This window comes from Tinamus guttatus, unplaced genomic scaffold, assembly GCF_059628265.1.
Source record: "Tinamus guttatus ecotype Peru unplaced genomic scaffold, ASM5962826v1 Tinamus_guttatus_pri_ptg000211l, whole genome shotgun sequence".
Lineage (NCBI taxonomy): Eukaryota > Metazoa > Chordata > Aves > Tinamiformes > Tinamidae > Tinamus > Tinamus guttatus.
Genome location: NW_028288745.1, coordinates 3,962,221 through 3,989,235, shown reverse-complemented (window position 1 = coordinate 3,989,235; position 27,015 = coordinate 3,962,221). Strand labels below are relative to the sequence as shown.

The 27,015-nt window shown below is 39.5% G+C and overlaps 1 protein-coding gene across 1 annotated transcript in view; it reads left to right on the top strand.

Moving 5' to 3' along the window:
- CDC73 (cell division cycle 73) overlaps positions 1 to 27,015 on the top strand; it is an 87,178-nt gene that overhangs the window by 18,680 nt on the left and 41,483 nt on the right. The window contains exons 8-10 of the mRNA XM_088524389.1: positions 562 to 660; positions 1,909 to 1,987; positions 8,325 to 8,389. Coding sequence (XP_088380515.1) covers positions 562 to 660; positions 1,909 to 1,987; positions 8,325 to 8,389 — 243 coding nt within the window. The remainder of the gene's footprint in view (positions 1 to 561; positions 661 to 1,908; positions 1,988 to 8,324; positions 8,390 to 27,015) is intronic.

The following is a 27,015-nucleotide window of genomic DNA, read 5'->3' as shown; positions in this document are numbered from 1 at the left end:
GTGGTAGCAACCAGCAGCTTTGTAAGTCCTACAAAATTCACACTGGAAGCTTTTGTTTTATAACTTTTGCGTGCGTTTTGTAACGCCAGCAGTGTTAATTCCACATCAGTGTTAGTGCAGAGTACTCTGAAAGAATTTAAATATTGGTATAGAAGAGTAGAAAAGTATTCATAAAACAAGAATTTTTTTTTCCTTAACGTTTCTGCAAGCAGCAGCATGTGCTACAGGTGGCAGAGCTCTGAGGGAGCTGCCAAGGAGTGGCTGGCAAGAGGGGATAGAGGGACTGTATTCACAATGTCTGCATTTTCATCAGGCTGTGAAAAGTTTCATTTAGCTTCTGCTTTAATGAAGCTACAGTCAGATTCGGAAGTTTTTTCGAGTATTTATAGCTTAAAATAGGGGATACAAGTGCAGCTTGAAAGAGCTTGTTATGTTGGGAGGCTGTCACTGTGAAAAATATTTACTATTTACTAAACCTGTGTCGTTTTCCTGTGAAGCACTAGCTAAATGTTATTGAAAACACAACCAGCAAGGTTTATAGATACTTGCCTTGTTTTTCAGAACTTTGCCAAGAATATTTTTGCAATTCTTCAGTCAGTAAAAGCCAGAGAGGAAGGCCGTGCACCTGAGCAGAGACCGGCACCAAACACAGCACCCACGGTAGGAGCAGCGCTTGGAATATGATGTTTGGGGCTCCCAGAGTGAAAGTGTGAAGTGTCCTCTTGTTACAAAGTTCAGAGACCAGTGAAAAAGTAACTACCAAGCATAACTTCACAGATACTCTTTGCCTTAAGTTACATTTTTTGATATTTAGAGAGTTCAATCTATCAATTCAATTTGTTCAATATGTTCTTGTTATTTGGAGATTAAACTGTTAGTGCCAGCTTCCATATGTACAAGGCAGTAGCTACATTCTGTAGCTATTTGGAAAAAAATACACATATATATGTATATATATATTAAATGAGACTGTTGCCACTTCAAACCATATTTTGCAGGGTGTTCTTTTTTCTTTTTCTTTGACAGGGTAGCAAATGTTTAGGAATCTGGAACATGACTCATGAGTGGGAACAGCTTGAACTAAATTTCTTTGGCCTGTGATAAATGAGGAAGACAGATTTACAGTTTTATTGTTTAAGCCTATCTGAGTTTTAGACAGCTATTGGTTTGTATTGTGATATTTACTATTGGGCTTTATAAAACTTAATATATTCTGTGAACTCAGTGGCAGTCTGCTGTGAAAGCCATTTAATCCTGGATTTATTTTTGATACCATTGCATTTAACAAAGAACTAACTTTAAACAGCAAGATGGATTTCAGCACTTATGAAATTCAGCACAAAGCAAATATTTAAATTGTACATGGGACTAGTCAAATGTTCAAATTTGCAATAATTGTGACTATGTAACCAAGCCATTCACGGATAAAGAATGAATTGCTATTTAGTGTGCTGCTAGGTGGGCGCAGTCTTTAACCTTTTTCCAGCATGCCTCTTTTCTTCCAAAAATGTGTTCATTCTCTAGGTCTAACAGATTTTTAGCATAATCTGGTTTGCAAGCAGCATTGCATGTGTGTGGCTGAGGGCTTTACCCTCTCGTGTTGTCAGTGTCTTTTCTGGTTCTTGAGTTATTACAAAAGTTCAGTGTTTTCACAGAAACTGACAGATTCAGCCTCATGTCGTTCATTATTTCCTCTTCAGTTTTGCCTTATTTTTTGTCATTCCTGTCCTTTTAAAAAAGTGGATGCTAAAATGAAACACATCAGGAATTTCAAATGTGTTGAAAGTCTCAGATAAATTAACAGATTTTTTTCCTACTCTAAGCACTTGTATGTATACTTCTAAGAAGTTCAAAAACCACTAAATAACTTTCTGAATGTTTTACAAATTTTCATTTAACTTGTTTTAGGATCCCACTTTACGAAATAAGCAACCTATTCCAGCTGCGTACAACAGATATGATCAGGAAAGGTTCAAAGGAAAAGAGGGTAAGTTGATTATAAAGCTGCTTAAAAATACAGAAATTCAGAATTGGAGCTCACCAGTTGTAAGGTTATGGGGTGGGTGGGTGTGTGGGGGTGGAGGGGAGGGAGGATTCTCTGCCACTGCTCATGAAAATCAAAATAACAGGTAACTGCCCAGTGATAACTTTTCCAATAGGCAAATCTGCTAAACAAGTCTAAAAGTGATACATTTTTATAAATTATTTCTGTCTGTAGGGAGCCAATTGGAAACTGAAAAACAGAATTTGTTGTGGGGGGATGGGGAAAGAGAAAATAACTCTTTTTGCAGGGAGGGAGATGGTCACATGCCAGCAATAAAAAAGCAGAACTGTCAGATGCGCATATAATAAATCTCCTTCCACTCACAATCACAATTATTCTAGGAATCATTTCCAATATGTATCTTAATTTTTGTGATATATTAAAAAAAATCAATTACCTGATTTGTATTACTATGCCCTGCTGAGTGCCAGTGCTATTCCTAAACTGTGTGTTTCCTCTGTAGTGTTGATTTATGAATGGCTTTGGTGTAGTAGTTACAGAAGTTTTATGGGATCAGGAATTGACAAGTAGATTTCTTGAGAGGTCCTGGAGATATCAGAGAGATCTTTTCCTCAGATGTCAATTAACTTTAGAAAATAGCAAAAGTCCTTATTTATACTTTTGGGGTATTCTAATGTAAAAGATTTCAAAACTCTGAGGAATATAATCTTAAAAATCCGTAATTACATATGAACACTTTCCTGTTCCACACAGTGCAGGTAATACTCGGCTTAAAACTGAGCTGTATGTGTTGTTTACAACTGCATTACAGTGATGTCATTCCTTAAAGTAATTTGATTTAATTGCTCTCAAAATCAAGTTGTGGCCCCAACAAAATTATAGTGCAGAAGGGAGGCTTATTAGCAGAAGTGATGTCACTGAAAGAAAATAGCTAAGGTGGTATATGTTTATTTTTTAGTATTATTTATTTGTAAACAGTCAATCTAGTAAGAAACAGAATTGCCAGGAGTCTGTTTGTTTAAAAACTTGCAGTATCTGGGATTTTTTTGGGGAAAGGCCCTGTTTTACAGCAGTTTTCTGGCAGTTGCATGATGCCTGTGCCTGTTTCTTGCCCTTTTACATTATATTTTATATATTCCTTTAGTACATTATTAGTGTAATGTATGCTTATTATTCATGCAAGCTTAAAGTTTAGGTGACATAAATATCAGCTGTTTCTTTGAGTATTTGTGTTGATTTACTATGGATATTGTTAATAGTTTTTAACAGTGATTCAAAGCTTCTAGAACTAAGATTAAAAAAAATTAACATGAGATAGATTAAGTAGGCTGATTTGAAGTTGAGTTTGTTTAACTCTTATGATGGACTGTTATTTCTAAGGTGGTATCAGGTGTTTCTTTGGTTGCCTTACCTTTTGATCTCTGCCAAAAGGGATAGACTTTGTTGCTAGAATCGTTTAGGTTGCTTTAATAATAAATGTGAGGGACTTCTTGACTGATCTTCTTTTTGAAGAAGAAAGAAGTAATCTGTTATATCTGCAGACAGCCAAACTACTTACACAGTCCTGAGTCAATTTGCAGCTTCTCCCAAATGGGATGTCTGGTTGCTGCAACTTTGATTAGGAAGGAGACTGAAGCTTTGAGCTAATGTGAGGTTTGCTCCAGAGTGTATTGCAGGTATTGCCATTTTGAATGCAATACTTGGGTTTTCCCAAGGTTTTGGGGTGGCTTTACTGGAGAAACTCCTTTTCATGTGCTTGTTTAAGTGATTCCAGAGTATAAAATAATGCTGAGATGATTGTCTTGAAGATTTGCAATTTTTGATCCATTGTGCGTATTTAGTAATATAGAAAGAAACGTAAAGTTTCCCAGTGTTACTCTAGTAATGTCCCATCCTTTAAGGAGAGTTTGTGGAGTGTTACTGCACATCTCTTGTTGTCGCTGTCCAGACATCAACACAATAAAAGCTAATCACTTTAAACATTAATATTCATTTAGGTCTATTTAGTATAAATGGAAAAAGCTTGCTATACAGCTAAGTAACTTCATACTGTAACAGCAAAAAGAGTTTTCTTCACCGTATCTGAATGTGTCCTTCAGTAAAGCTTGATGTTTGTTTGAATCATTAGTGTAATTGGGTTGTGTTTTCAAACAAAGCAGCACCTTTTTCTTTTTCGCAAAAAGGAGCATGACAAGATTTAAGTCAGTCCTAACATTAAGCCTCGAAAGCAGTGGGCTATAAAACATGATCTCTTTCTGTGCATAGGTAATAAGAGGTTGAAATTACTTAAGCTTGACTGTCCGATTAGACTTTCTTTGTTAATTCATCTCATTTTTTAAGGATATTAAATTCTGCTTATTTCTAACAGTGAATATGTGCAAGACATCTCCATTTGTGGGGAGAAAAGAACTATAGGCTCCCTGGCTGTATTTTGATGTGATATGACAAAATTGTTTGTTAACATGCCTGTTAATTGCTGGAATTCCAGCAATTAACCAGATTCATATAGTGATTTTTCCGTTGGGACTCAGAGAAATGTAAGAACTGGCTGTAAGGTGGTGATTGAATAAGGTGGTGATTTAACTGTTCTGTATGTGCTGGGAGGTTTGTGAACTCAAGTTAATATAGTTTGGAAATGTAGGCAGGGAACTAACTTTTACTTTTTATAGTACTGACAAGGAGTGCTCAGTAAACTCATGTAGAGTGAAATTCAGTGCCAGTGATTTAATTACCATAGGTGTGAAAATGCATTGCTGAATCATTTTCTGGGGAGTCAGCAGAGCTGTTGCTGTCTCTGTTTTGAAAAGTATACAGCTGGAAAAAGAAGTGCTTATTCAATCTTACTCATCATCCCCAGTTCAAACAGATGCTCTAACTAGGCCTCCCGTGTTTCAAAGCTATGAATGAGCCTTTGTACTGCTTCTGTTTGCCTGGGTGCCTTTCTAGAAATTCAGGTTAATTTAGCATTTTCAAAGCCATTACTCCTTCGTTGTGTATCAGTGCTCAAGTCTGCACCCAGATTGGATGGCTAGAAGGGCAGCAGGTCCAGGACGAAATCTCGGTGTGAAGTGGAGCGTTGGTCTTTAAGCAAAGAGAAGGTACTTCTGAGTATTAATACTCAGGAAAGGGTACGTAAGGTCTGTCTGCGCACTGGAGAATATAACTGCTCCAATAAGCTGATGCTTTGGTGTGCCTAGTTTCATGTCCAGGTCTAGTTCTTTGGAAGGAGAGGAGATGTTCGGGTTGCTATATCGTGATGCCAGAAAGGTAACTGGTGATGAACCACATCAAAAATGTACCTGATTCTTTTGACAACCTTTGGGTAATTGTGGACTGTGAAATCGTGTTTGCAATACATGCAGTGACTGCATGAGTAAAGACAGTTTTACTATTAACTGACTACTTTATATTTCGAAGTGTTAGAATTAATTATTCAATAGTAGGTACTGGGTTTAGTCCATAATGATGTAGTTTTTAAATGCTTTTCTAGTGCAAGATGATTTTAATAATATGTATTTTTATAAAACTGATTACATCTGGCAAACAAAGTTGGAATGCAGTTTGACACAGTGCATTACTGTTGGATTTTGCTTGCATTATTTATTCTTCAGTGTTAGACTTGCATGTAAAATATTTAGTATGAACTGCTTTTTGCCTAAAAATAAAAGGTGTGCAGTACAGCCTGCTTTGTAAGGTTACTGAAAAATCCCAATCTATTCAAGACTCTCAAGTTTCCTTTTTAAGCAGTTGTTCCATATCTAATTCCAAGTTTGAAAACAAAGATCCTAAGTCTTGCCATCATTATGATTTGCATATTTATTTAAGGTCTCTTTTTCATCTTCATTATCTGTTCCTTTAGTAGCTGGCTGATTGCAGCTGCTTCCTCTGTTACTATGAGCGAAGCCGTGATTTTGAGATCACACTTGGGGAGCTGCACACAGATTCGTAGCGGGTGGTGAGTGTTTGAGGTCTGCGCCGCTGCGTGACTCAGCAGCGGAGGTTGGAGCCGAGTTGAGGGGAGGGAGGGAGGGAAGGAGCCCGTTGCATCTCCCGTCTCGCTTGCTGGGAGGAAGACACGGCAGAATGTTGGGAGCAGGAAGCTGGTGATGGTCAGAGCTGTGTTTAGTGGCTCTTGTGCCTCCTCGAATAGAACTGGGACAAATTTTACCAGGCACTCATCTCTTTTTGAGCAAAGATGGAGCAGCTGGTGGTAGAGCAAAGGTTTGTGCCCCGTTAGTGCCTTTCTGCACTTCCTACCTGTGCCACTGGCTCTTCTCTCATGACCAAGATGCGAGTACTTTGACGGCCTTTGCAGGACTAATGGAGACTTTAGTGGTGGAGGTGGGGGAATGCAAAGCTTTAATAGGCACAAAATGGAAGAGACCAAGGGGAAGAAATAAAAACCTAAACTCGAAACAAATGTGCAGAGCTATTAATAGAACTGGGATTTGTGCTTGGGGTGGGGGAAAAGGAACTTTAATAGGTCAGGCATGATGGGGGCAAAGGCACCTGCTGAATTTGTTCAGGTGTGTCTATGCACTGGGGCTTTGGGAAAACTTCTGATTGAGGTAGTTGGAAATTCGGTATGTCACAAGAAGGAAGAACCCATAATAGGGCAGTCTGGAACGGAAGGGGCAAGATTCCTCTGCTGCTGACCTTCTGCAATTCACAGGCAACTGTCATCCTAGATTATTCGTCTCTGTTTTATGTCACTCCAGGTCAGCAAAAGCATCTCTTCAAGTTAGGAGAGCTCCGCCAAGTATTCTGTAAGCCCCCAGGCAGCACCTGAAATATTAATATGTTTCTTGCTCAGCGACGGTGACCTATATAGTTGAGAAGACTGTTGTCCATGGAAATGTTGGTTGAATGCAACTTCACTACCTTAAAGTTCAGTTTTGTAAACCCCGAGCTGAGACTCTCCATGCATAATTACATCTTGGGAGTGGCAGGGACAGACGATACCAATTTTAAAAAGAGAAGCTAGGATTCATAAACATTTTCCTCTAAGTAAAGACTGCATTCATGACTGTACCTGCATTTGAGCTCTCAGAATTGATTCTGTACCTCAGACATGTTAAGCCTGGGAGAAGGGAGACCTTGAGAATCTGAGATATGGAACAGCTGAACTTGAGATGTCTTCACACACTGAGGTCAAGAAATGGCTTGTGACATGGAGGATAGTGTACGTAAAGCAAAACATGGCCCATAACTCCAGGCTCTTCACCTTAAGCAGCTTTTCTCTAGGCCTTAGAGAGTCATAAAATCTGGAAAACTTCTCTACCTCATTTCCTACAACTGGCTGATAATCTTCCTCATTTAAGAAAGAAAGAAGGAGCAGCCGTAGAGTCTTCACAGAGCATCTGCATTGTTTTCAAATTGTCTGAGCTTCAATTTAAGTTAATTTACTCTTGATAGGAGTAAGAAACTCTAATAGTCTTAAAGCATCTGTTATTTTTCTTGGACTTGTATGTTCAAGAAAAAGCATTATTTTTGGTGTTCAGTGCTTTTGTGCTAGAGCATTGTGTGAAGGTGGTGATATAAATGACGCTAATCTTCGTATTCCCAATAATCATTTCTGCACTGTATCCTTTACCTGGGGATACAGAGGGCTTATGGAAAAGCAAAAAAAGCTCTTAGAGGCAGGTTTAGTCCCTGGGCGTTTACAGACATGTGGCATTTACCTTGGCATAAATTCAAGATCTGTAAAACTGTTTGGTGGAGTGGGGGAGAAAATTACCAAAAGTAATTTTGGTCTCGTATCATGAATTTATGCATGTTCTGTGTTATGTATCATGTGGCAATGATATTGTTGCTTCCACACCTTAGTACTTCTACACCTTAGTAGTGGATTTGCCTTAATAACCCTATTTTTTTAGTCTGTTAAGCAGTTTCTTATTGAGCATATTTGTGCATGCATATAGCTACAAGTTAATATGTTGTATTATAATGCATTCTGGGAATGTGAGTTTTTTCCATCTTTTAATAATAGCATTTCTGGGCTTGTCTGCTGCAATACCTTCTAGTGAAGATTTCAATTTATGTCCTTTCTCTGTGGTCATTTTGAGTGGTGTGTGTGGCAGGGAATGCTTGCTTTGGTTGTAGGGAGTAGAAATATACTGCCTTCGATTCCATAATTATTCCATAGTTCCACATTCCACAGATTCCATAATAGTAGCCAGGTTTTGTAGTGTGAACAGAAACTAAAACCTTACCAGCAGCAAGACCTGTTCCTTACTTGAAAGACATTTCTGTTGATGTCAGTTTAGACATAATGTCCCTATGTTCAAAATAATTTACAAGAGCCCTTTTTTCTTTCCAGAAACGGAAGGCTTTAAGATTGATACCATGGGCACCTATCATGGAATGACTTTGAAGTCTGTAACGGTAAGCTAAGAGTCTTTTTTCTTAAATTATGCTGCACAGAGATTTTGTACCTGCTATTTCTTGTCGTCTTTACCTTGGCTCTGGAAGGTCACTTAAGTTGGCTTAATACAAGTAATGAAGGTTATTTTCTGTAAAAAGGTGTTTTAACTTTGGCCTGTGCATTTTGGAGATTTTTGGTTCAAGGAATGTGTTTATGGTAAAACAGGTAGGATGGGAAGGCTTGACTGGAAGGTTTTATTATTGGAGGTACAACATTTTTTTGCTTGACTTACAGATTTTTGGTAGTCTTATCTTGTACCTATTAAGGACGTGACTTTTTTCATGCTCATGAATGATACCACTACTCGCAAAACAGAAGTAAGAAAAGCAGGCTGCAGGGGATCTGTTTCCTACTTTGATATTAATTTAATATCAAGTTTAATAATTTTGTCCAGTGGTGGGCAAATTTGACCTCATCATTACTGTTAAGAACTTTCTATGTGACTGTGAGATTAACAGTTGCTTCTTTCATGTGACTTTATGATGTTGCTGGTGTGCATTGTTACACATGCAGATGAGAAAAGAAACCCCTCAAACAGATTTCCTTTTTTTGGCCAATATTTGTCTACTTTTATGGAAGTGAATTGAATGCTCTCAGACTAATACTGTTTTGATCTGCTGGTGGAAAGATGCTGCAAAACTAATGCAGAGTCCTCATTAAGGTTCTTGCCATCTGCATACCTATATAAATCTGGTGAACATACAGCAGTAAGCACTATCCTAAATCCTTATGCTACTTCTACTTTGCACTCTTAATTTGAACATAAAATAGTATCTAGAATGTAATGCGCCCTTTTTTAGTTTCTTCATCTGATAAAAGCTCATTCTTTGCAAACCTCCCTTGGACTTAAAATGTCACCCTCTAGTTAATTTTAATATCCTAAATAAGGAGTCTTGGTTCTAAAGAGCATCTATAGACATACAGATGAATTCAGAAATTCACAGGTGAAGGAAGGAAACAGTTCGTGCTGCCCACAGGTTTGTCCTGCCACTTGCACTCGTTAATTTAGTGACAAGTTCCCTTGCTGTTGGCTGAGGGCAGGCCTAGTCAGGGCAGCTTCTCGTGGCCTCGTATTTTGCCTGCTTCAAGTGGTGGTTTTGTATCCTTGGGCAGGGGCAAAGTAAGATGATAGTAAAGCACAGATATTCAAAGGTTTTAAACCTCAGAGTGTGAGAACTATGAAAGTGAAAGAATGAACAGTAATTTCAAAGCATTTTTTTTCTAGAATTCATTTAAATATATATAATATATAAATATATGCGATATATATCTAATGGATTTTCATATTAGGAATCCTAGCTCTTGCTCAACTTGCAACTTGACATTTGGAGGTAGAGTTATTGAGCTGTCCTTGGTGGTTTGTTCTGTTAGGGAAGAATGTACAGCTAATATTAGAATATTTATAATAAATGTTTTTTTTGGTAATGTAAACTAGAACTTCTTGAAATAATTGCTTGTTAATGCATGGCTACACATAGAGCCTCATTTGGTGTCACGAAATGTGTTAAAACTCCATCTGTCATTTAGACATTTCACTAAGAAAGAACTTCTAAGTGATTTTTTTCTAAGTGGGTTTTTGAATTTTCCAGACTATTAAAAAGCTGCCCTAAATGTTCAGCTCATTCATAAATAGTGGTGACATATTGACTTTGTGTTTTAGAGAGGAAGAAATAAATCTGTTAATTATGTGACACAGAAATGTTCATCTGTTTTTGTCTAAACTTCGTCACAGTGATGGACCACATAGGCCTAACCCATAATCTTTTTTTTTTTTTTTTTTTAAAGAGCTACTAACTTTCACATTATGCTTTTTTCCCCACAATTTTTGTGTGTTTTGTCCTGATTTTTAATGCCAGTCAAAATGACAGGGAAGCAGAAAAGGAGATTCTCTTCACAGAGTTAATGGGAACGTGCACTATGGCCATTGGAACTTCGTAGGAATATGGAGGATAACATAGAAATTATATCCCACACAATGCCTTGCTTGCTGTCCTTGCAGGAAAGGATTATATAGTTCCTTTCTTGTACTCACCAAAACTCATCTCAGAGTAGTAGGTTGCTCTTAGCTGTATCCAAACCCCGATCTTTGATTTACAGCTGGCTTATTAATGATAAGCTCAAAAGCTTTAACTGTTATGCCAGTGTTCTCTTCTGACTTGAATATCTCTTCTGCTTCTTCTGTGGTGTTTGCTTCAATGATATGTATAGAGCAACCAAACTCTTGCAACCTCTAATCTTGCCTGGTGAAACCAGACAAGTCCTCTTCTAAACCAGGTTTCCAGTTTGAATTAATCTTTTTTTACACGTGGAGAAGTAAGCTTGGCATAATGTTTCAAGGGAGATATCACTGACAGTGTATACAAAGGCATTAGGTAGTGTTGCCTTGGGAGAGGTGGGTTAGAGACTCTTCCTTCTCTTTGTTCTTTACAGTTTTCTCCTATTTCTGCACATCAGTTAATGAGCTGCCTGTTGGAAGAGATTGTTTATCCTAATCAGCTGAGTGTTTGACGTTATTGATAACATCTGCTCCTGCTTTTGATTTGTTATCTTTCAAGTGTGCTATAGATTGTTTTGGCTTCCCTTCACACATGCTATTCTGTTGTTTTGGTCCAAACTAAATCTTTATTTTGTTTGGGTGGTGTCTCTCCGATGGAGCCATAAGTTTGCGAAAGTTGGGAACTTGGTAGCAATGAGAAAAGCTTAGTAGACATCTACTAGTTAGAACCTGAACTGTGTCCCGCCATCTGGAGTTGTCCATCCACTTCTCCTGTGAATATAATGATTTATATGAAATGTGCTAAACTTGGGTTTTGTATACGTTGCTGCTGAAATATGAGTTGTCCTGGATGGTTGCTTTTTTCTTTTTCTTTAACAGCAAAACAAACTTCTGCATTTTGACTGCTTTCTTTTCATCAGTGATTTTGCAAACTTTCTTCGCTTTCAAAATTTGTGCCAGAACAGATGGTGAATGGTGGGCTTTTCTTTGAAGTAATGTCAGCTAAAATAACTTGTGCTGCTGGCAGTTCTTCCCTCTAACAGGGTTTTTGCTTAATTGGCACACTTACTCTCTCTTAGGAAGAACTGACTTATTTAATGGGTTTTTATTGTGCGGGCACGATTTTATTACTTCTCGAACTGGTTATAACAGGGCATCTTTGGAAACCTTTCTTTTAAATCCCTGCCGCTTCTCCCATTTTCTGGAGTGGGCTGAGCTCGGGAAGGCAGTAAGATGGTCGCAGTAGCTCCTGCCGCGTGGTTGTGCAGCAGTGTGTGCCACAAATGCCTCTTAAAAAACATCCAGGCCTACCAGCATGCTCTACTTTAAGCCCTACTAACCTCCCAAAATGTAGGAGAGGTCACAGCTTGAAATAAAGCACCTGGGAGGTGTAGAGCTCTGGGAGATGTGTGTGTTGGTGTCTTTGTGCCGTGAGGGCTGCTAGGAAATGCTGAGAGGGGAGCTTAAACTGATGTTCTCAAGCTGTTGTGCACTTGTAGAGCAGGCATGGTCAGGTGAGTTGCTGCTCTCTGCTGATGGAAAAGAAATGTTAGCTTGGAGATTAAGCTGGTGTGGCGGGAGCCCAGGAGGAGGGTGGGTTTGACCTTTCTCTTGTATTGTAAGAATGAAATTGCATTTTGGACTGACTATTGCTGCGACCAGAAAGCATTTGACTGCTCACGATGTCCGTACGAGAACAGACGTTTTGGCACCCAGGGCAGAGTCCTTGAGAAGCTGCTCGTGAGCTGCCTGTCCATCAGAGGTGGCCCTTAGAGCGTGGCCCTGTAGCAGAAGATAGCAGTGCAGTGCTGAGCTCTTCCAGGCTGAGGGCATGCTTTGCATCGCTGGCGTGTGCGTGCAGATACCATCATGAAGAAGCAAATGTTAACTTGGGTGTTAGTCACTGATGCTGATTCTGCCCATCTTTGTGCTTTTCTTTCTTGAGTTTTCTTGACTTTAACTGATAGAGAAGAAAAGAATAGATCAAAAACCCTGTGGCATGTCTTATCAACTGGAAGCTATTGAGATTTGTGCAAAAAAAAAAATCAGAATGATTTATGCTACTGGAAGTACTGAGAGTCCTGACTTAATCTTAAGGGGTGATTCAGTGTTGTAATAAAGTTGAATGTAATAAGATAAGATATGCATATTATTGCTTTAAGCCCTTCTGGAAATTACTTTGCTTTTCCTAATTGCTAGAAAGCTCTGTGTTTTTTGTCTTCTGGTTTCTTCTGGCATTTGTAGCTGCTGGGGCTCCGAAGCTCCCTTGGTCTTTTGTTTTTGCTGCTAGTAATGGGGGACCCATCGTCGACCATCTGCAGTCACGCACAGCTGTGAACAATCTTGTCCTCATGCTGTTTAGTGTTAAGTATTAAGACAATTTTCTTGTGTAATTTGGGGCTACACTTGAACAATCTGGATAGTTTAACTGGGGCTTTAGTTTGAGGCATTTTGCTTGCGTCAAACTCAAATGTGAATGTCTACAGTGTATTGAAACATGTATGGAATTTCTTACTAGAGATAAACCTGGAAATTTTTAGTCCTGCTAAGTTCTGTAATAGTGTTTTTTTTCCTCTGTAATTTAATTAAACTAATGTCCAACTTGGCAGTGGAAGATGTCAGGCATTTATAACAGTCTTTCAGTTTTAAAATTACACTGAATAACTGTGTGTGAGAATTGGTAATGAAAGGAAATACATTACATGACAATTAAATATGTTACGTAGACAATACATTAAGTAAATACATTAATTTGTGTTTTTTTTTTTTTTTTTTTTTTTTTTGGATCTTTCTGCTTCGAGCAGGCTTGGTTTCAGAGGAGCTGTAGAGCTGGCTCTGCTCCCCTGTCCTCCTTCCTCTTCATCATGTCATGGCCAGGGTTGCTTTTTGAGCACTAATTAATTGGAGTGCGTTCCTGTTCCCATTACTGTCCCCCAAACCTTCTGAGTACGGCACAGTCTCAGTCAGTCTTATTTTACTGGGGAGCTTATGTAACCTCTGTAGTAGAATGAAGGGGAAGGTTAAGATGTTTCTATAACCTCACGCTGGGAAATGCACAGGGACAAAAGCAATCAACATAGCAATAATGTAGATTTTATACATAAGATTTCAGCTAGCTCATATGCATCCGTGTAAGTAGGTAAATCTGTGAGACCATATGCTATTTTCTTTGGTTTATTCTGAGCAATTAAGCAAGTAGGATGTAATTCAAAGCCAAACCTCAAAGAGGCTCTTTGGAAGCATGTGGTAGAATAGGTGTTGTCTTTCAACATGCAGGTAAATAGCACCTAAATCTTTTTTTCCTTAAGCATGTTAGTTAACATAGTTATGTTATTCGTATTTATAAATTGATGTGGGAGAGTAGTTTTGAGGGAGGCTCCTTGAATGCTTTGGAGGGGAGGGGTCTGCAAAACAAGAGGCTCTTTGAAGCGTTGGGAGACGCCTGCGCGGCGGCGCGTGGCCACAGTGCTGCCTGCACTGCGCTTGTCCGCTACGCCCCGGGCGAGCATGTTTACATGGAAGGGGCACACAGCAGTTCTGGTTCTTGGCATTTCATAGGCTCTGTCATGTCTGAAATACGGAATGATTCTCCCTTAAAGACTCTTGGTCTAAATGGACAAATTGGTGGAGACCAAGAACGCTGCAGACAAACACTGCTTTCAAGGAAAAGTGCGAGGTTGAACAAAGCGGCGCTCATTTTCTCCGAGTATTTCAAGCGTGTATATCTGTGCCAAGATAGCTCGCCAGTGTGCTGCGTCATGCAAAAGAACTGCCTGTTTTGTTCCCCACAATAGGGTTTCTATTATATGGGGACTGAGAACTGCAGTTTCTAGCAGTGAAGTGAATGCCATAGAGCTAGTCACACATCTGGAACGTAGGCACGGCTACACTGGCCACTGTGTTACTGAGTAAAGCGCGAGCAGGACCTTGAGCCACTGAGCCCTGTCACTCAATGAAAAGGCCTCAAGTCACTCTTCTGTGCCTCTCGGCTGTGTCAGTGTGCTCGTGTCCTGCCTGTCAGATCCCTGGGTGATGTAAATAGAGGAGTGCCATCCATAAGAATCCAAAGCATTTTGGAGTATGGAACCTCAGACATCCAGGGACCTTCCCCGAAGGAAGATTAACAGCCTTAAAAGCACCCGCTGGGAGCTTTAACATGTGCTGCTGGACCTGTCTTGACCTGAAGCTGGCTGCTGCTATCAACTTTGCTAGGCATAGGGTGTCCCCTCAAGAGATTTCTCTGCCACGTGCCCTTGGGTCCTTTCAGAGTAGTCTAGGACTTGCTCTCATTTGGAGACCTGACCCAGCTGAAAATGTCAAGCAAATTTCCTTTGTGTTTTCTGTTTTAGATGTCTGATTTCTGCTTGCCTAATTCTTTTTGTCTTTCTCAGCTTTTGAGACCTGACTGAGGTATCCATTAATGAAAGCTTTATGAAATGTTGTGCAACTATCAGCTGCATTTGAGCTACAGCTATTTATACTTTGTCCGAATTGTTCCAAAGGATCAAATTCCATGTTTGACACAGATTGTACCTCAGGCAATATTGTCAACATGTTTCTTCTATAAACCATCTCCAAAGAGATATGTAATAGCTGCATCTTCAATTGACAGCTTGTCTGTTAGATTTCTTTCAACAAGGAAGGGGGGAACTTAACTGCAATGTGATATTCTAATTTATTTGGAATCTCTGAGTACATTACATAAGTCTCGTGGACCTTTCTTAAAGACTGAGATGTGAATATGTTTTAATTTTGCCTCCAACAATGCAGATCAGCATGAAATTTTTGGCATTTTACAGGGAGAACCATGAAATCAATGTCTATGTAAAAGACTGGGGTTGAAGCCTATATAGCATATGTTTGAGCACAGATGGTTGTGTTTGTGGATTTCTTTCTTTAATCCCTTTAGCAAATTTGTTTTATAATGCTCATTGTCACTGCTTCTAAATATTTCTGGGTAAAAATCTAGGCCCTTACAAGGGGGAAGGTACCTGTGTGCTCAGTACAAGATGGCCCTCGGGAGGGCGTTGCTCTGAGGAGCCTGCAGGCAGATTTTCCATTGCGTTAGCGACCGTAACCAAGAATGAATGGGATGTTCAGAGTGGTGATAAACAGGAAAACGTAGTGACATGAATTATTTTTGTTCCTTGGCCATTGAAAATGGAGACAGGGTCCCTGGAGGGAGAGTTTAGGGACCTGTGGAGGATGAACCAGATAAAATGTGTGACAGACAGGAGAACCAAGGTAGGAGTCTCCCCTTCGCGTTTATCCAGGCCTGCCCCAGGGATCATGCTAGTGAGTCTCCCATGACCTTTGAAGAAGAGCATTGAGAGTTTTGAATTCATGCTAGAGTAGTTCAAGCTACGATTCAATTATTTAATGATCAGCCCAGTCCTTGATGCAATTAATCTGAGCTGATTAATTCAAGCTTTCTTTCTGCACTTAGCTGCTGAGATTATGCCATAAGTCGTTAGGCCGTGTACACTTCATTACTTCTGTTGGGTGATTTGCTTTTAATGGGGAAGATGCAGTGGGTTATTTGTGGGAGCACAGGGCAGCCCCATAGCTCTGCTTGTGGGCACTGGGGAAGTCAGGGAGCTGCAGTGTTTCTCTAGAACGTGCCTAGGAAAGTGCTCAAAGCCCCCCCTCCTCTACATCTGGCTCATACTACTCTGCTTGTACTTCTTAGTGAAGCCACAGCTGCTCTTTCTGGGTGCTTTAAACTTTTTGATCAGTGGTTTTTTTTTTTTTTTTTTTTTTTTTCCCTCCATACTATGAAGGCCACTTTTGCACAACTTAAGTACTGTTGTTTGTTTGGGTTTGCTCCTTTCCTTCTCCTCTTTGCATTTCTGTTTTCTCCAGTGTATAGCTAGTGTTGAAATCCAGCCAGGGGTATCTTGGTGCCAGGGGAACTTCTCCTCAGGTGTAACTTGCTACCTTTACTTAATCTCCCTATTACAAGACCATAACACTAAGATAATATTTAGAAAGCAATAGGTGGTAGGCAGGTGTTCTTTAGTTCTTGCATCAGAATATGCAAGGATCTTTTGGCTCTGAATACCACGGTCCTATAAAGCTTAGAACTGAGACAGGTCTTTGGAGGCAAGTGTTAATGAAATGCTAATGTAAGTAATTACCCTGATTGCACAGTCTTTTGGGGGACAAATTAGAAGTGATGTCATTCAGCACTATCTGAACTTCTTGCTAAGAGAATCCCTTCAGAATGGCAGGAGATATTGCAACCTTCAAGGCAGGACCTTTTTACAATATTTGAGGAGGTAATTGATAAGCATGGCAGTGCTTTGGGTTCTATCTGTGGTTTTTAGATTTCTGTCTAAATCAAGAATTGAATCTCCTCCTGTCTTTTATGCAGTCATGGGCTGTTGCAGTGGAATCTGTATCTTTGCTCTTGGGATGTTTAGGTGTGCTTTGCTTCCATTAGGAAGGGCAGCAGGACTCAAGGTGAACTCCTGCTATATTCCTGTTTGCTACTAGTAGTCCAGGAGAGAGAGTATCTCAGATTAGGCTTTCTCATTAGGTAAATGACTGAAAAGATGATGTTAGGAGCTCTGTATTGGCTATGGCTCCCGCAGTATCGCTTTGGCGGCCGTGGTTATGGCAGCTGGAAGGTTCCTGTGGTAGCTGGGATCCGCAGAGCTCCCCTCTGAGCTACACGTAGGTTTTTACCACCACTATGGGAAGAGGTGGCTCTTGGGTCTTTATTCGGCTGAAATCTTTTTGAAGAGCATCTTCTGCTAAGTGAGGTAAGGAGAGGCCTACTTGAAGCATCCGCATGTGTGATATATACTGTCTGTTTGCATTTTTATTTAACACATCCTTTTGCCTTTCTCTTTTGATCTGTAAGGAATTATTGGATTTTTCTGGAGAGATTTTTCTGGAGGTATGGAATTTTAAGATATTGAATGAAATATTGCTTCTAATTTTATGTAAAAGTGATTTTTGGAGGGGTTTTTGCTGCTGTTCGAAAATACCTTCATATTCAGCGCTTAATATTTCAACCGGTCAAGGTATGTCCAGCCATAAAACTTCAAAGCAGTTGGTAAACTGCTGAAAATGATGGATAACTGTCTTTGAGATCAGCTTTTTTATTTATATTTTGAGTATCTAGGATTGTAAATAGCTCACTAGCTGAAATCTTTGCTGAGACTTAATATAATACAATTTAACAACAAACATTATTTCATCTTTCGTCATTTTGGACCCTAAGTTTAGGAAGCTCAAGTGTTTGGTTTGCTGCATTAGTGTCTTGTTAAAGTGAAAATATTTTGCATTCTCAACTTCGAGGCGGACACTTCCCTACCTAGGTGAGTACTGCATGAGTCTTTATGCATAAGCAGCGAATAGTTTTTTAAACAATTGAAGAAGGGTGTGTTTTTAGGGTGTAACCTTCTTAAATTCCTTTGCCTTTGTCCAATTTCATTGAAACTGAAAAACAGGTTCACAGTATGTAGTGGAAGGAGGAGGGGAATGTGATTAAAGGCTGTTAACAAATTTGTTTTCTGAAAAAAGCTCTTGCTCTCCTTCAGAGCAAGGAGGCTTGAGGGTGAGAGCCATGTAGTAGCATTGATCAAGCTTACTAATTACCTTTGGGGCAGTTTTTTAATTTCTACAAACATTGCAATGTTGCTAAATGATAGAGAATACGGTTGTCATTAGCAAGGATGATCTGCTGTTTTTCGTTGTGGTTATCAAGTGAAACACACTACTTCTGGATGGAAAGTCCAGTTTGTATTGCCTTAAAGTAAATATTTTGTAGCTTATCACTTAGCTGCTTATAGTGTGTATATAGGTGCCTCATACTGGTATAGAAATTGCATTCTATTTTAGTGTGACATCATATACTGTAATTCACGTGTGATTTCAAGTTTTGGGTGTCACATACTTTGTTCATGTAAACTTAAAATATCTAGATATAGACAGCAAGGGAAGTACAGACTAAATCATTCAATACAGTTCTAAATAGTGAACAGATCATGTTATTATTTAGGAAAATAAAGTTCAAACTGATTCTGGAGTGCCTGGACTTGCTTTACCTCTATTTTTAAATAGTGGTCTTACAGTTGGCTCAGATTTTACATGTAAAATTTAATGTATAAAACCTTACTCATACCTGAAATCCTTTGAATGCTGTATTTACTTGATTGTTACAGCTGCTGTTTGCACTAATGAAAAAATAGTCTAGTCAAGCTGTTTGTTCACCTTTATTTGGATGTAATAAGTATTTAATAAGGGTGATTTTCATATATGCTTTATTGTGCTATATGGCAAAAGCATGTGCTCTGTGCAGTCACCCCTCTGACAGTTTTCAGCAGGACTCTAAATGTCCTTTTGTTTTGTTCTCTGGGAAGCTGCCTACGGTTGACTTTGATATGAAATGGTGTGAATTCTAATTAGCTCAAACATCAATATAGTCAGGAGACCCTTCTAAGCAGTGAGTACCTTGACAATAATCTGTATGCATGAAACATGTTTTATTGATGGAAATTTGCAATATATGGAGAATATTTTCAAGTACTGTAATCCCATTGTAAAGAATGGAGATGTGGAAAATGTAGCAAATACTCAACATCCTCCAGGTGACAATTAGAATATATTAAATCTGTATATTTAATGGCCACTAATATACTGATATTCTCAGTTATGAATAAGAAAACCATACGACGTTTTCTGTTGCTACTCATAAGTAGAATGAAAATGATTGATAAACCTCGTATTTAATATTTGTCAAACAGCAAGGAACTTCTGCCTAATGCTCAGTATAGCAGTGATTCTTTAGTGAATCTTTATTTAAATTATATTAAAGTCTATAGAGATATATTAGTGTCTCATACATGTGGCATAATATATAAATGCTCATAGCTTTGAGGTTGTTTGCTGCCTCTTTTTTTTTTTTTTTTTTAAAAAAAAGAAAACCAAAAGTCTGACTTTGCTCAACTCAGCTTGGCTGGTTCAGCCCCCACCACATTCCCCAGAAGGAAGCTAAATTAATTCTGTCCGTAAGAAGATTAAAAGCTGATGGGGTGGGCAGATGTTTTCTTTTCTCAAGGGTGAAGAAAGTAGAATCTGGCATGTGTGAAGATGATGGGAGAAATATTTTCTTTCCAGTTAAACTGCTTTTCTGCAAAGATACATTTGTGTCTTTGTGATGAGTGGTTTTCTTTCTGGAGAAGAGGGAGGGTTCTTAATTGCTCTTAAGCTTATGTGTTGTGATATAATCTTAGTGAAAGAACAAAACAATGTATTCTGGTTTTATTTACTAGCAACTCCTCCCTCTAACACTGCATAGTGAATTTGCTTAATTTCAGTGTAAGTTTAGGTATTACTGTGATTTTTTTTTTTTTTTAAACTGCTAGGTGTTTTCTGCTGAGAGATGTTAAAATGCTTAATATTTCTCAATAGTGAGGTATATGCATGGTTCTGGGTCTGGTTACTTTCAGTTCTGATTAATCTTTTAATCTTTTACTTTTCTGTTGATAAAGCCCCATACTCGTTCCTGAGTGCCAAACTGCTGTAAGAGACACTCGGGGGGCACCCAGGTGTGGCTTTCAGCAGCCTTCCTGGGCGTTTTGTCTTGCTGCTTTGCCTTTGTGGCCTGTAAGCTAACACACAGTCTAAAACTGTTCTGCAGAGGGTTCCCATCTTCACAGGACGGGGCCGTTGCCACGTGTGTGGTTATTGTGGCTAGGAGTTCTTAGCAAGTTGAGAGTTTTAGCAGTCATCCCTGTCTTCCTGCTAGTGCAAGTCCTTCATAGTTCTCCCATTCCTCGAATAAATCTTTCTTTCCTTTACACAAAAGATGATGCAATCTAATGTGGCAATACACAATTATTCCTTAAGGCTATATCTACATCAAAGCACTTGAGCAAATTAAAGCAAATTACCAAAGTGTACAACATCAACATTCATAAGTTATAATGCATTAAATTGCCATTGGCTGATGATGTCTTTAGGAATAAAATTACTTTCGCTGTAGTTTAATTTCCTTAGTTTACAGCGAGTGAAGGCCAATTTACTCCTGCAATAGAAAATTCATGTGGGAATTTAGTGCATTTAACTTAAAGGTGAGAAATCGAAGCATATTACTTGAATTTTCAGAAACATTTAGGACCATGGACAAGCCCATTAAATTTTGGAGCAGCTTCCCAGGACTGTCATATGAATTTCCTGCTTTTCTAGTTCTCGAGACCCTGTTTTTAATGTTGCATTCCTAGTACACGTGGCAGTGGAGCCGCCTTCTGAATCAGATCCACTAATAGAATTTTAGCTCCCATCCTGCTCACCCCCGCTGGTCACGGCTGCCTTACGTAGACTTGCAACGGGGCTCATGAACTAGCCTCCAAAGGCTGCACTCCTTCCAGCACGGACAGTTGAGCATCTCCGGATATCATGGGAATTTTCATTCCGGCTGTAAATTCAATAGATGCAATAGTAGATCTGTTAGTAAATTTCCACAATGCAAATGTCATTCCATATATATTTCCAACCTTGCCCCTGCCAAAAGAAAGTGTGTTGGTTTTTATGTGGTGTGTTTACTGGTCTCCTTAAGGAGAGAAGAGAGACATTAGGTTGCTGTATATAGTTGATACATTATCTGTTCATTTTGAGTCATGATTGCTTCTTTCAAACTTTACTTCCATAATTATTACCCAATGAACCATTCATTTCCAGGAAGGACCTGCATGGATAAATTCAAGTCTACCACTTAAAATTTGCCCTTTTTCATTTATTTACCTAAGCTACTAAGGGCAGGTTTTTTTTTCTCTTGTGCTTCCTCTGGTGCTTCTCCTGTCCAGGGATTTACCTGTAAGTGTGACTTTCCTTGGCATTTGTGTCTTCAAACTAGTTCATGTCTCCTGAGGGGTCTCAACTTGAAAAGTGAAGAGGAGATATTTCTATTTCTATGTTGTTTTGATGCTTTTTCCATTTGTTATAATTACCAGAAGTAGACTGTGATTATCTCTGTTCCCATACTTCATATATGGTCTGCTAAGATACGAAGTTAAAACATCCCTCTAATTGAATCTGCTTAGCTGCCTTTTTGTTCCATTTTGGATTGGATTTTTTTTCTGTTATTGTACCATAGAAAATCATTGGAACAAATCAATTTGGTGTAGCCTATATACTTAGATTTGATATCACTATTAAACAAAGAGGGTTAATCTGCAATATGTATCCAGTTCTCCCATGTCAGCTGGAGGACTCCAGTTATTGATGATTCAAACTGTAGCTTGGTATTCTTTAGGAAAAAAAAAGAGTATTTTCTTTCTTTTTTTTTTTTTTTTTTTTTTCTTCTATGGAGGTCTTCAAAGAGCTGCATGCAGGGAATTAAGATTCCCATAGGTTTAAGATGAGACTAGTTAGAAATCTCTCTTCGAGAGAGTGTAGGAAAAAATGTTTTATCACTAGATAAGTATTTCTCTGTGCTCTTCTAATGTTTGTGGAGGGGAGGAAGATTAAGCATTCTATAAATAAATCCTGTAACAATTTTGTGTACTACATTTTCTAGGAGTCGCTTATCTGTAATGGGTTACCACAGATCTTCTTAATAGTATAAAAAAAATGGAAAAAACATTGGCCTTGGAAGAGACAGTTGGCAAAGGAAATTGGGAAGCAAAGATAGGAAGCTGTATTCACCATTACAGAAATGATTGCCTCTCTGTTAGACTTCCCCAAAGTCAGGGGCAGACAGCAGCCATGGGTTCCTGTGTCATCAAGGTTGGCCACTGTAACTCATGAAACACTGAATTACTTAGTCATAGTGGGAGGCAGAGCTTTTTTCTATAGCAACACATCTCAAGGAACCATTTTTTGTTTTAAATAACTGACAAAGCCAGTGTAAAACGTGTTTGGCGCATATGTACAGTTATTTTTGCTCGAGTTGCAGAACGAGTAGAAGTTGCCATGCAGCAGCATGCGTTACACGCTGCCGGCGCCGTTCTTGTGCTTATGCTGGTCATGTTTATCATGAACTTTGATTCATTAGTTCTGGGAGTAAAATCAAGGTATTAACTTAGCGCTTGAATTACAAAGCAGAGAAGCTCTCTGTATGCCCGAGCTTCCTAATGGTGTCAATGCGTGCAGCCCCAAGATGGTATTTTGGTAAGAAACTAAAACCAGCACCAACAAAAGCTATTCCAAGTAAAGATCTGTTTTAACAGGGGAAAATTGCAAATACACAACCAGTAACTGTTTGTCTCTTACAGAACTCACCTCTTACAACTGGTTTGTCATAAAGCAAACTTCATGTGCAACAAAAGTAGTATTTCTCAAAAAGGCTTGATTTATGGAGTATGTGCAGAAGTCGGTAATTACAGACAGTGTGTGTTAGTCTGCACGTAAAGTTTATTTTGAGGAACAAGAAGAGAAGGATAGGGAAGGGATGTGATTGCCCATTTTATTACTGTTCTTCTATTCTGCTCTGCTAGTGTGAAATCTGGACAACAGATTTCTAACTTTTTGGTTTCTACATATGGTATGCTTTTTTTAATGAATATGAGAACACTTTTTTTTATATCAATCTTAAGTGCGAAAAGTACAGGGAGAAGGTTGCTATTCATTTTATTAACATTAATGAAAGCTGGATATTTTGTGTCTTTTGTTTATTTTGTCAGCATCTGCTTCTTAATGGACTGTTCAGTAGAAAATCTTATTTTATCAGACTTCACCTACTTTTTGAAAGGAGATAATTCATTAATTCACAACTAGGTAATAACAAAGTAGTGACTATGACTTTCACACATGAGTAAAGTAAATATTTTTAAGGGCATCTTGATTTCTGCTGTTCTCCCAACTTTTAGTTCTTTATTAATTTGAGGATTCAATAAATGGTTTAGTTTTTTTTAATTATTTCTGGTAATTTTTAAAATAGATAAACCATGTCTAGTGAAATAGCAAAAGGCATCTGGTGCATCCAATTCCAAAAATCACTCTGTGTTGGAAAGAATTTTCTCTTGCCGTCATTAAGGGGATTATTGAAAACAGTTTTTTGTTGAGGATGTGTTTTCATGTAGGAGCGGTGTGAATTTCTTTTCTGGTTTGCCTCGGTGTATTTGCAGCATAAGCTTTGTAATTCGCTTTTTGAGGAACAGATGTGCTAGTTGTCCCTCCAGGTAGGTGCATGATACTTGCTCTTGTTTTAGACTCTGAAGTAATGTTACGAGCACGTCTGAGTTAAGATTTTGTTTCTTTAAATTATTTGGCATAAAAATAAAAATGTTACACTTTTCTGCATTAAAAACAGTCAAAATATAATGCTTTAAATTATTCACAGATGATATGGTGGGAAATTGGTTATTTTCTTGATTCACAAGGCTGAGGAATTGAATTGAATCTTGATGTTTGCAAAAATCAATGCCTAGTTGGACTTTGGAGGAATGCCTGTAAAAAGGTGGGTATCTCCTTGTTGTTGTCTTGCATCAACATACATGTTATGGTACAAGAGGCGTCAATTTTAATGTAGACTGAGATATATATGTATTTTATACAAAATTCGCATTTATTTTTGAAGTGGTGACAGCAGTGTAGAAATCCTGAAAGAAACTTAGAATCTCTGTCTTATTCTCCTGATGTTTCCTAGCCCTCCTCTTGTTTACATGCAAGATATGTTAAATATTTAATAAAGGCAGCGAGCACCTTTTTTGTTTGTGTTTTCCTCGGTGACTTGTTTACTATTTTATTAACGAGGAATTTCTTGTGGCAGTCAGGTTGTTTGGCTTGAAATCTCAGGCATGCTGAGACGTGGGAACAGTTGGTCTTTCCACAAGGAAGGAGGTTGGTTTTGTTTTCTCTTTCTTTGAGCGGAGGTATTCAGTGGTCCTATTACTGTTCATTCAGAATTGAATACAGAACTTGAAACAGCCTTAACAAGGAAAGAAGTGGAGATAGTTACGTTTTTGAGGACCTTTTTATGTGGAAAAGATTAGTCTCTTCCCTCCTTGCAAATGTGGCTCATTCCTCTGGTCTGATGCTTGTCATCTGGGGCATTTTGAACCTTGAAGGATTTTGTGCTGTTTTTGGTCGTTTCATCTTCCCTTGAATTCGTTGCAAGACGGTATCAAAGCTGGAGTGACTAAAATGTTGGGGGTGAGAAATGTGTGCTTGACAGGCTCCTCTTTCTAGTGAAGTGGCTATAAAAGAGGGAAAGGAGACTTCTCCACAGTGCCCCAGCTGAGTGTCTGGGAGATCATAGCAAGTGGTTAATTGAATATTCATATTAAACAATTGAAATGTCAGTTAAAATTAGGTAATGCTAAATGGGCTAAAAGGCAATGGTTGCACTTGTTACAATGCGCTTGACTTTGGATGCATCCTTTTCTATCCTTCAGCGCACGTTGGGCCCTGGTGAGAGGCACAGCAGCTTGCCCGTTTTCCCATTCTAGGAGTACGTTGGTTAGAGGCGGATCAAGGCAACAGGCCCTTGTCCTGCTTTGTGCAGCTGCCGCCGCTCCCTCTCCCCGGCCGTCCCAGGGCAGCGATGCCGTCGAGGGCCGCGTCGGAGCTTTGCGCAGCCCCAGCTCCTTCCCTCGCCCGCCGGCCCCGTGCGGCTCTGGCGCTCGGGGTGGAACCTCGGAGGCCGCGTAAGGCTCTGCCATGAGGCTCCCGCGGTGCCAGGGCCCTCCCTATCCCGAGGGTGCCTCTCGGGAGCAGCTTCACCACAAGCTCAGGCTGCAGGAAAGGGGGTGAGGGCTAGTGCCTGCGCCTTGGGCCATGCAGCACTTAGCTCGTGGACGCAAATGCGTCACTGCCTCCATCCAGTTAGTGGTATCATGAAAGCTGTCAGATTTAAATGCTTAAGAGAGCTCTTGTGTCTGTTGCCATGGTAATATCAGGAAGGCAACATGGTAGTTTTCATCTATATCCATGTTCATCTAAATTCTCTTGCAATCGTTTAACGGTGGAAGGAAGGTGCTGTGTTGTACCAGCTCTAGTTTTCTCTTGAGTTGGTCAGTAGCAAATGAAAGCTCGCGCTACCACTTTATTTGAAATTGAAATTCTACATGCAGCTAGCTAGTTTCCATTGGTTCTGATTTGCCTTGGCATTGGCATTCCTATATGTAAAATGTTATCCGTGGAGCTACTGACCTGCCGTTTATGGCTCCATGCTATTTCTTGTAATTACTTCCATTCAGGCCGTAATAAAAAGCATGCCCTGCAATCCTGACCTCGCTATTTCATTGCAGAGCTGCATCTACCTCGGGCATCTTTTTCTCTGGAAAGGGAGAAGTATAAACATTTCCCTCTAGAAATTCAGATGTCGCTTTCTGTTCTGTCCTTGCTCTTAATGCTTTCCTTCAAAACTGAGCCTGCCCTGTATGTTTTAACCCATGTGGTGTTAACCGGCTGCTTCACTTCAGGTACCTGGCAGCCGTGCTTTTCCCTTTTTCCACACTCAAGAGTGTTTTGCCCTGCTGCCCTGGTACAAGTGGTTGTTCTGGGCGGCCCTCCCGCCGCCTGGTGCCCGGGAAGCCTTTGCCAGCTCCTTGCCTTGGGTGTGAAGCGCAGACGCTCACGCTCTCCTCGCTGACCTGTGTCTTCCTGGTGCTGTTGCCCTGGGCCCAGCCCAGCTGCCCGGTGTCACAGAGCAGGTGCTGCCCAAATTGTGCCCAGCTGCGCAGGGCCTGAGATTAAAAGGGGAGGAACATCCCCTAAAAAGGTGCTATCTACGTATGCTGTGCTTTAGGGAAGTGCTTGTATAGTATTTTCTTATTGGATATTATGAGATTCATAAGTAATATTTTTTTCAAAAAAAGGAAAAATAGCTAAACATCTCTTGGTGCTTTTTCGCAAATTCGGTGCGGAGCTCATTCTTGCTCTTAGCACAAATGTAGGTAGTAGTTACTTTATATTAGCATCTTCACTCTCTTCCTTTCATCTCCTCCTATAGAAAGTTTTCACACATTGTTCTAAGTATTCACACGAGAGCTAAGACTTTATTGCACTGTTGGGTTCTGGCGGTATTTTAGATAAAAGAATGACTGGAGTTGATTTCAATATGTCAAGAAAAACTGGTGAGGTGAGGGTGAATCCTCCAGAGCCATGGCCTAAGTATTGGCTTTTAGCTCCCCTTTCCCACCCCGATCCACCCAAATGCATGAGCTGGTAAGGATTTCAAGACAGCTAATATAACCCTTAGTGTGAGCTTTTATTCTGACTGTATTTTGTAAATACAGCCTTGCAGGTTGCTATTTTATTGCATGGCAAATGGGAGGGGAAAAAAAAAGGCAAGTTTTGAATTAGTATTCTGCTTGGCTCTGCCTGAAAGCTGGTCTGTCTGATCTCTTTTAGATAACTGCCTTCATATAATTTTGAGCTTACTCTAGGAGAGAAAAATAACCTTTCTGTAAAGATCTTACGGGACATTAAGTTTCTCCTCAGAGAAACTTCTGGGTCTGGGAAGTGTCCTTAACCCTATTTTTCAGACTAGAGTTGGTCATGAGCTTTTGCCAAGAGAAACAGGACATGGTTGTGGGGAATAGGACCAGTCTTCTTGCTCCAGAACTTGTAACTGTAATTTTTGCATCAAGTCAACTCAGTGTGCATGGTAAACAACCCGACTTGCTGAGTTACCTA